Genomic DNA, 9,447 nt, shown 5'->3' on the forward strand with positions numbered 1-9,447 from the left:
GGGGCTGGGAGGATGCACAGACCCAGGACACACAGACCCAGGGCTGGGAGGACACACAGACCTGGTGCCCAGGAGGACACACAGACACATCAGCAGAGAGACCATCTCCTCTTCATCCCCCCCCCTCACCTTCCTCTTCCTCTCCCGAATCTCTTCCCTCTTCTCCTTCCGCCGCTCGTCCCGGCGCCGCACCGAGGTGGGGATGTCCTGGGGTACGTCTTCACCTGGGAGGGGGTGGGGAGCACAGAAAAGAGGGTCAATCCCCCCCTGACACCCCCCCAGCCCCCAAATTTGGGAGGCAGGAGCCCCTAATGTCACATCATCCCCCCCCCAAACCTGCTCAGCGTCCGGCTCCTCGAAGCGGAAGTTGTAGCGGCGCTCGAACGCCGCCTGCTTGGCCAGGAAGAGCTCCCCCTCGTCCGAGGAGTCAGCCAGCGGGGGGGATGGGGGCCTGGGGGCACACAGGGGGGTGAGGAGGGGTTTGGGGGGGCAGGGGTTGGGGGCTGGGGATGGTCTCTGCTCACCCCTGGGTGGCTCCATCCTCTTCCTCCTCCTCCTCCTCCTCCTGGTCCTGGCGGTAGCGCTGGTTCAGGATGTAATCCCGCAGGAAGCGCTCGCCGGGCTCCAGCGCCGGGTCGCTCCAGAACTGCTGCAGCGGCACCTGGGGGGGGGGGGTGAGGGGTGAGGGGGGGCGGTGAGGGGTTGGGGGGGCACAGGGGTGTCCCCTCTGCCCCCCCCCCCCCCAACCAGGGTCATCGGTGTCATGAGCTGTGCGTGGTCTCAGCCCCCGCACCAGGTGCTGCAGCAGCACCTGGGGGGGTGGTGATGGGGGTTGGTGAGGGGTTGGGGGGGACAGTGAGGGGTTGGGGGGGCAGTGAGGGGTTGGGGGGGCACAGGGGTGTCCCCTCTGCCCCCCCCCCGGCCATCGGTGTCATGAGCTGTGCGTGGTCTCAGCCCCCGCACCAGGTTCTGCAGCGGCTCTGGGGGGGGCAGTGAAGGGTTGGGGGGGGCAGTGAAGGGTTGGGGGGGGCAGTGAAGGGTTGGGGGGGCACAGGGGTGTCCCCTCCCCCAGGGCCATCAGTGCCACGAGCTGTGCATGGTCTCAGCCCCCTCACCAGGTCCTGCAGTGGCTCCGGGGGGGCAGTGAGGGGTTGGGGGGGGGGGCAGTGAGGGGTTGGGGGGGGCAGTGAGGGGTTGGGGGGGGCAGTGAGGGGTTGGGGGGGACACAGGGGGTGTCCCCTTCCCCAGGGCCATCAGTGCCACGAGCTGTGCGTGGTCTCAGCCCCCTCACCAGGTCCTGCAGCGGCTCTGGGGGAGCAGCGAGGGGTTGGGGGGGCAGTGAGGGGTTGGGGGGGGGACAGTGAGGGGTTGGGGGGGGGACAGTGAGGGGTTGGGGGGGGGACAGTGAGGGGTTGGGGGGGCACAGGGGTGTGTCCCCCCCCAGGGCCATCAGTGCCACGAGCTGTGCGTGGTCTCAGCCCCCTCACCAGGTCCTGCAGCGGCTCCGGGGGGGCAGTGAGGGGTTGGGGGGGGGGCAGTGAGGGGTTGGGGGGGGGGCAGTGAGGGGTTGGGGGGGGCAGTGAGGGGTGTCCCCTCCCCCAGGGCCATCGGTGCCACGAGCTGTGCGTGGTCTCAGCCCCCACACCAGATCCTGCAGCGGCTCTGGGGGGGCAGTGAGGGGTTGGGGGGGCAGTGAGGGGTTGGGGGGGGCAGTGAGGGGTTGGGGGGGCAGTGAGGGGTTGGGGGGGGCAGTGAGGGGGTGTCCCCTTCCCCAGGGCCATCAGTGCCACGAGCTGTGCGTGGTCTCAGCCCCCTCACCAGGTCCTGCAGCGGCTCCGGGGGGGCGGCCCCCTGTCCCTTCAGCCAGCGGATGTAATCCTCCTCCTCCCGCTCCTGGGGGGACAGTGTCAGGCCTGAGAGTGACCCCCCCACACCCCAAATCCCCCCAAACCCCCCACACCCTCCTCACCTTCTCTTCCGCCGTCTGGCTGCGCCGCCGGAGCAGAGCAGAGCCCCCCCTGCCCCTTCCTCCCCCCCTCCTCCTCCTCCTCGCTGTCAGCCACGAAGGCTCGGAAGCTGCCGGGGGTGGGGGGGGGACATGGTGAATCCCAGTGTCAAAGCCCCCCCCAAAATGCTACAGACCCCCCAAAACCCCCCAAACCCCACAGGCCCCCCAAACCCCCCCAGCTCCCCAGAATCCCCCAACCCTGATCCCCCCAAAACCCCCCCAGCCACCCCAAATCCCCCAAGCCCCCCCAACCCTGATCCCCCCCAAAACCCCCCAGCCACCCCAAAACCCCCCAACCCTAATCCCCCCCAAACCCCCCAACCCTGATCCCCCCCAAACCCCACAGCCCCCCAAAACCCTTCAAGCCCCCCAACACTGATCCCCTCATCCCCCACAGCCCCCAAAAACCCCCCAACCCTGATCCCCCCCAAAACCCCCCCAGCCACCCCAAATCCCCCAAGCCCCCCAACCCTGATCCCCCCAAAACCCCCCAGCCACCCCAAACCCCCCCAACCCTAATCCCCCCAAACCCCCCAACCCTGATCCCCCCCAAACCCCCACAGCCCCCCAAAACCCTTCAAGCCCCCCAACACTGATCCCCCCATCCCCCAGAGTCCCCCCCAAACCCCCCAACCCTGATTCCCCCACCAAACCCCCACAGTCCCCCAAAACCCTCCAAGCCCCCAACCCTGCAGCCCCCCAAACCCCCACAGGCCCCCCCCCCCAAAACCCCCCAACCTTGATCCCCCCCAAACCCCCCCCAACCCTGATCCCCAACCCCAAACCCCCCAGCCCCCCCAAAACCCCCCAACCCCCCCCCAGCCCCCACCTCTCCTTCAGCTCCCGCTGCTCCTCCACGTAGCTCCTGGAGGCGGCTCTCTGGGGGGTCACAGTGATTTGGGGGGGGTCACACATCACACATCACCCCCCTCTCCACCCCCCCACCCCACCCCCTCCCCTCCCCAACCCACCTTCCTCCGCTCGGCCGCTGCCTCCTCATCCTCCTCATCCTCTTCATCCACGTATTTACTGTGAGGAAGGCCAGGGGAGGGGGGGGGCAGAGTTATAAGGGGGGGAGGGGTCAGCACAGGGCAGCCCCCCCCAAAAAACACCCCCACCCCCCAGCAGCCCCCTCCTCACCCTTCCTTCTCCAGCACCACCTTCCTCTCATAGTCCTTCAGGTACATGGGGGCTGCTCTTCCTCCTCATCCTCCTCCTCCTCATCGCTGCCTGATGAGGACTCTGGGGGGTGATAGAACCGCTGGGACCCCAAGTTTGGGGCTCCCCCTCCCCGTTTTGGGGGTGTCCCCCCCTCCCTGTACCTGGCTGGCTGTAGAAGGTGGTCCCTTCCCGGTAGATCCGGGGGTCGCGGCTCTTCAGCAGCGCCAGAGTCCGGTAGAAATCCCGCTCCAGCCGGGGGTCCAGGGTCTGGGGGCACCGGGGGGGGTCACAGGGGGGTGTCCCGGCCCGGGGGGGGTTTCCCAGGCTGGGGGGATGGATGGGACCCCCCCCACACCCCCCACTCACCACCTCATCGCCGCTGGAGTCGGACTCGGAGCTGGAGCTGGTCCCGGCGTCCCCGTACCGATCCCGCACTGCGGGGACCCCTCTGCTCAGCCCTCCCCCAGCACACGGTGACCCCCCCACCCCGGTGAGCCCCCCCCGGTGCCCCCCTTATCCCCCCATTACCTCCCATTATCCTCCCCTGTTATACCCCCAGTGCCCACCCTGTGCTCTCTGACTCCTCCCCCGACCCCCCCCAGTACCCCCCCTACCCCCCGGTGCCCCCTGTATCCCCGTTAACCCCCATTACCCCCTGGTGTCCCTCCCCAGACACCCCCCCAGTCCCCCCATTACCCCCCCGTTACCCTGTTGCCCCCCCAGCGTGTCCCCCAGAGCCCCCCGGTGCCCCCGTTAACCCCCCAGTGCCCCCGCCGTTACCCCCCAGTGTCCCCGTTGCCCCCCCAGCGTGACCCCCAGACCCCTGTTACCCCCAGTATCCCCGTTAACCCCCGTTAATCCCCGGTGCCCCTCCCCAGACCCCCCCCAGTGCCCCCGTTACCCCCCATTACCTCCCCGTTACCCCACTGCCCCCTCAGTGTGTCCCCCAGACCCCCCGGTGCCCCCCGTTACCCCCAATTACCCCATTGCCCCCCCAGCGTGTCCCCCAGACCCCCCGGTGTCCCCGTTAACCCCCCCCGGTGCCCCCGTTACCCTCCCCGGTTAAACCCCCGTGTGTCCCCCGCCGGTGCCCCCTCCCCGGTGCCCCCCAGTGCCCCCGTTACCCCCCTCCCCATAACCCCCCGTTACCCCCCCCGGTGCCCCCGTTCCCCCCCCCCGGTACCCCCGTTCCCCCCCAGTGCCCCCGTTCCCCCCCCCCGGCGCCCCCGCCCCGCTCACGCCGCTGCAGCTCCTCCCGCCGCCGCTGCCGCCGGTACCGCTCCGCGAAGGCCGCGTTCACGCGCAGCGGCTCGGCCGGCATCGTCCCCTCTCGCGCACGTCACTTCCGCTTCCGCTTCCGCTTCCGGCCCCCGGCAGTGAGGGAGGGCGCGCGCCTCGACCACGCCCCCTCCTGACCCGGCCACGCCCCTCCTGACCCAACCGCTCCCCCGCCCCCCCCCTCCCAGCTCTTAAAAGGAAACGCCGGCGGGGAACGGGGGGGGGGTGGGGCCCACAGCCCCCCCAACCCCTCCCCAGCGCTCCCCCCATCCCTTCCCCATCCCATCACCCCCCCTTCCCCACACCTCCCACCTCCCCTCATCCCCCCCCAACAGACGCTCGGGGCCGGCGGTCTCAGCTCCATCTTTATAGGGACAGAGGATGAGGAGGGGGAGGGAGGGAGGAAGGAGGGGGGAGCATCCCGGAGGGGGGGGGGGGGTTGGGGGTCCGGGAGGGTCCGCTGGGTCCGGGCAGCCCCCCCGCTGCACTAGCTGGTGCGGAGCTGGTAGTCTGTGGGAGGGAGAGATGGGGTGAGGGGATGGGAGGGCCATGGGGGGGCCATGGGGGGGTCGTGGGGGGGCCGTGGGGGGTCGTGGGGGGCCGTGGGGGCCGCACTCACCCCCGCTCTGGGTGATGTAGCGCACCCAGGGCAGCGCCTGGTACCCGCTCTTCTCGATGATCTTCATGTACCGCACCTGGCGCGGGGGTGGCGGCAAGGATGGGTCCCCCTGGTGCCACCATGGCCCGGGCACCCCCCCACCCCCAAAACCCCCTCCCTTCCCCCCTCCCCGGTCAGGTCATACCCGTGGGGACGCTGCGGGACACAACCTCCCCCCACCCCCCACCTGAAAAACCCACGGGACCCCCCGGGACCCCCCCTGAACCCCCCCTCCCATTCCTCAAAAGGATGGGGTCACCTTCCTGGGGACCCCCCCAGCCACAGGTCCTGTGTGCCCCAGCACCACCCCCCCAAAACACATGGGGACCCCTCCCTGGGGACCCCCCACGGGCCTTGTGCCCCCACCCCATCCCCAGGGACCCCCCACGGGCCTTGTGCCCCCCCCTCCTTCCCCAGGACTTCACAGGCCATGTGCCCCTCACCCCAAAACACATGGGGACCCCATGGGCCTTGTGCCCCCCACCCCATCCCCAGGGACCCCACGTTCCCCACCCCAAAACACATGGGCACCCCTGCCCAGGGCCTCCCCATGCCCCCCATGTCCATCACACCCCCCCAGCCCCGGGTGGCACCTGGATGCCCGAGACGGTGAAGTAGGGGATCTCAAAGCGCACGGCGATGGGCGGCCGCCCCTCCTCCTCCTCCTTCTCCACGCTGGGCAGCCCGAAGTGGGCGCGCATCAGGTGCTCCTTCCCGCCCTGCGCGGCACCCACAGGGCTGCCGACCAGGAGGGACCCCCCATGGCTGGGACCAGGAGGGACCCCCCCATGGCTGGGACCAGGCTGGGACACCCCCCACATGGCTGGGACCAGGAGGGACCCCCTATAGCTGGTGACCAGGAGGGACCCCCCATGACTGGTGACCAGGTTGGGACCCCCATGGCTGGGACCAGGAGGGACCCCCTATGGCTGGTGACCAGGCTTAGACCCCCCAAGGGTGGTGACCAGGCTGGGACCCCCCATAACTGGTGACCAGGAGGGACCCCCCCCCATGGCTGGTGACCAGGAGAAGACCCCCCATGGCTGGTGACCAGGCTGGGACCCCCCAAGGGTGGTGACCAGGCTGGGACCCCCCATGGGTGGTGACCAGGAGAAGACCCCCCATAGCTGGCGACCAGGCTGGGACCCCCCATGGGTGGCGACCAGGAGAAGACCCACCATGGCTGGTGACCAGGCCAGGAACCCCCCCCCATGGCTGGCGATCAGGAGGGACCCCCCCATGGCTGGGACCAGCCCAGGACCCCCCATAACTGGTGACCAGGAGGGACCCCCCATGGCTGGGACCAGGCTGGGACCCCCCATAACTGGTGACCAGGAGGGACCCCCCCATGGCTGGGACCAGCCCAGGACCCCCCCATAACTGGTGACCAGGACAAGACCCCCCCATAACTGGTGACCAGGAGAAGACCCCCCATGGCTGGGACCAGGCCGGGACCCCCCATGGCTGCTGACCAGGAGGAACCCCCCATGGGTGGCGACCAGGCTGGGCTGGGACCCCCTATGACTGGCGACTGGGACAAGATCCCCATAGGTGGCAACCAGCCCAGGACCCCCCCACCACTGCAACCCCCCCAGGGAGGGGACACCCAAGGAGGGACCCCCGGCCGCGGGGTCCTTCCTCACCGCGAAGGACTTGATGCTCCAGATGACCAGGTTCCTCTCCGGGAGGTACCTGGCCGAGCCGATGCTGGTCTTGAACTTGGGCGAGTCGGCGTCGCTGGGCACCGGCACCGCGATCTCCACCCCGTTGGCCACCGACTGCTTCTTGAACTGCCCCTTGGCCTGGAATTGGGGGGTGGATGACAAGAGGGGCATGAAATTTGGGGTTGGGGGTGCAACCAGAGGTCCCCTACGGCGCCAGCATCCCACCTTCACCATGATCTCCACGCGGCTGTGGGAGAACTTCTCGATCACCGACTCGATCCAGATGAGCGGCTTCACCTGGGGTGGGCAAACGGGTCAGCCCCACGTCCCCCGTGCCCCCCACTAGGCTTGTTTTGGGGTGTGTGAGGGGGGGGAGCCCCCACCTGTGTGTTGAGGCGGTAGGACATGAGCTCGAAGTCTCCGTCGGGCGGGATGAAGGAGATGGTGCGGTCGTTGTCGAAGCGGGACAGACGGACACACTGGTGGAACTTCACGTCCTCCAGCTCCACCGACTTGTTCTTGCCCCCTGGGAGGAGGGAAGGAGGGGCAGGGGTGGGGATGTGGGGGTGTCGTGTACCCCCAAACACACACACAGACCCTGGGGATGTCCCTGAGCCCCCCCAACCCCCCCCCCCAGCACTCACGTCCCGTCAGCTCGAAGAGGACGCGGTCGTTCAGGCCCAGGCGCAGCTCGGGCATCCCCGACAGGAAGACCTTCAGCTTGATGGTGCCCACCACCTCGCTCAGCAGCACGCTGCCGTTGGCGCTCACCTGCGGGCATCGGCCTCACCGCCCGCTCCTTCGCCACCCTCACCATCCTCACCAGCCCCGGACTCACCACCAGCCCCATCACCATCCTCAGCGGCAGCCCCAGCCCCATCCTCACCACCACGAGGGTCTCCATCATCATCCTCACCGCCAGGAGCATCCCCCAGCCCCATCTTCAGCATCGCCACGGTTTCCATCATCATCCTCATCATCAGCTCCATCATCATCCTCATCATCACATCAGCCCCAGCCTCATCTTCGCCACCACCACGGTCTCCATCATCATCCTCATCATCAGCTCCAGCCCCATCCTCACCACCATGAGGGTCTCCATCATCATCCTCACCACCAGCCCCATCATCATCCTCATCATTGCAACAGTCTCCATCATCATCCTCACCACCAAGAGGGTCTCCATCCCCATCCTCACCACCAGCCCCATCCCCATCCTCACCACCAGCTCCATCATCATCCTCACCACCAGCTCCATCATCATCCTCATCATCACATCAGCTCCAGCCTCATCCTCACCACCACAAGGGTCTCCATCATCATCCTCACCGCCAGGAGCATCCCCCAGCCCCATCTTCAGCATCACCACGGTCTCCATCATCATCCTCACCACCAGCTCCAGCCCCATCACCACCACGAGGGTCTCCATCATCATCCTCATCATCAGCTCCATCATCATCCTCATCATCACATCAGTCCCAGCCTCATCTTCACCACCACCACGGTCTCCATCATCATCCTCATCATCAGCTCCAGCCCCATCCTCACCACCATGAGGGTCTCCTTCATCATCCTCATCATCAGCTCCATCATCATCCTCATCAACACATCAGCCCCAGCCCCATCTTCACCACCGCCATGGTCTCCATCATCATCCTCACCACCAGCTCCATCACCATCCTCATCATCAGCTCCATCCCCATCCTCACCACCACGAGGGTCTCCATCATCATCCTCACCACCAGCCCCATCCCCATCCTCACCACCACGAGGGTCTCCATCATCACCATCCTCACCACCAGCCCCACCACCAGCCCCACCACCCCCCATCATTCCCCCGCTCCCACCCAGGGACCCTCCAGCACCCTCCAGGCCCCAATAACCCCCCCCCAACCCCCCAGGTGGGGTCGTGCCCCCCTCACCAGCAGGTTCACCGACTCGATGACGTCGATGAAGACCTCGTTCTTCTTGTACCTGATGCCCTCAGAGCGCCAGGACACGGCGTTGGTCACCGTGGTGGGGACGCGCGACGTGCCCGTGTCCAGCTTGTTGCCCTCCTGGGTGATGTACCTGCAGCCAGCACGGGGTGGGGGGGGGGGTGAGGAGGTGTGGGACCCCCTAAAACCCCCCCCAATCCCCCCAGCCCCTCTCACTCCTGCAGGATCTTGCTGTCGGTGGTCTGGGGGAACCCAAAGTCCATCAGCTCATCCAGGAGCTCGTAGACGATGACGAAGTTGTCGCGGACGCTCTCCTCCTCCAGCTCCTTGAAGTACTCACAGAAGACCTGGGGGGGGTGGGGGGGGGCACCCAGAGCACCTTCATCATCCTCAAACCAAGGGGGTCCTCCCCCTCTGAGACCCCCCCTCCCCTCCCCAAGCTCACCTCCACCACCTTGTAGAGGAAGGAGTAGACCAGGGAGGCGTTGCCGTTCTTCTTGGTGGTGGCCACCACTGGGGGGGGGGTAAGGAAAAGGGGGGGCACTGGAGAGGGGGAAGGGGTTTATTTGGGGGGGGTAAGGAAAGGGGAGCACTGGGGAAGGGTTTTTATTGGGGGGTAAGGAAAAGGGGGGGCACTGGAGATGGGGAAGGGGTTTCTTTTTGGGGGGGTTAAGGAAAAGGGGGGGCACTGGAGAAGGGGAAGGGGTTTATTTGGGGGGGTAAGGAAAAGGGGGGCACTGG

General features: G+C 67.6%; 2 protein-coding genes across 2 annotated transcripts; both read right to left on the bottom strand.

The window, feature by feature from the left end:
- Window positions 1–129: 129 nt before the first annotated feature.
- LOC311204292 (protein KRI1 homolog) lies at window positions 130–4,496 on the bottom strand (the record flags this gene model as incomplete). The annotated part of the gene is given in 14 exon segments (XM_084280741.1): window positions 130–206; window positions 209–224; window positions 337–451; window positions 525–661; window positions 1,819–1,893; window positions 1,970–2,005; window positions 2,049–2,076; window positions 2,838–2,887; window positions 2,980–3,037; window positions 3,149–3,198; window positions 3,201–3,250; window positions 3,331–3,436; window positions 3,536–3,603; window positions 4,409–4,496. Coding segments are annotated over 14 exon segments (948 nt in total), but the record flags the coding sequence as incomplete, so codon positions are not given.
- A 304-nt stretch (window positions 4,497–4,800) lies between these two features.
- LOC311204291 (AP-1 complex subunit mu-2-like) lies at window positions 4,801–9,219 on the bottom strand (the record flags this gene model as incomplete). Its single annotated transcript, XM_084280740.1, has 10 exons — window positions 4,801–4,957; window positions 5,067–5,142; window positions 5,699–5,824; window positions 6,749–6,907; window positions 6,995–7,066; window positions 7,153–7,295; window positions 7,414–7,540; window positions 8,692–8,839; window positions 8,923–9,095; window positions 9,152–9,219. Coding segments are annotated over 10 exons (1,115 nt in total), but the record flags the coding sequence as incomplete, so codon positions are not given.
- Between the last annotated feature and the right edge of the window lie 228 nt (window positions 9,220–9,447).

Source organism: Gallinula chloropus, assembly GCF_964237585.1.
Source record: "Gallinula chloropus genome assembly, contig: HAP1_SCAFFOLD_816, whole genome shotgun sequence".
NCBI classification, from domain to species: Eukaryota; Metazoa; Chordata; class Aves; order Gruiformes; family Rallidae; genus Gallinula; species Gallinula chloropus.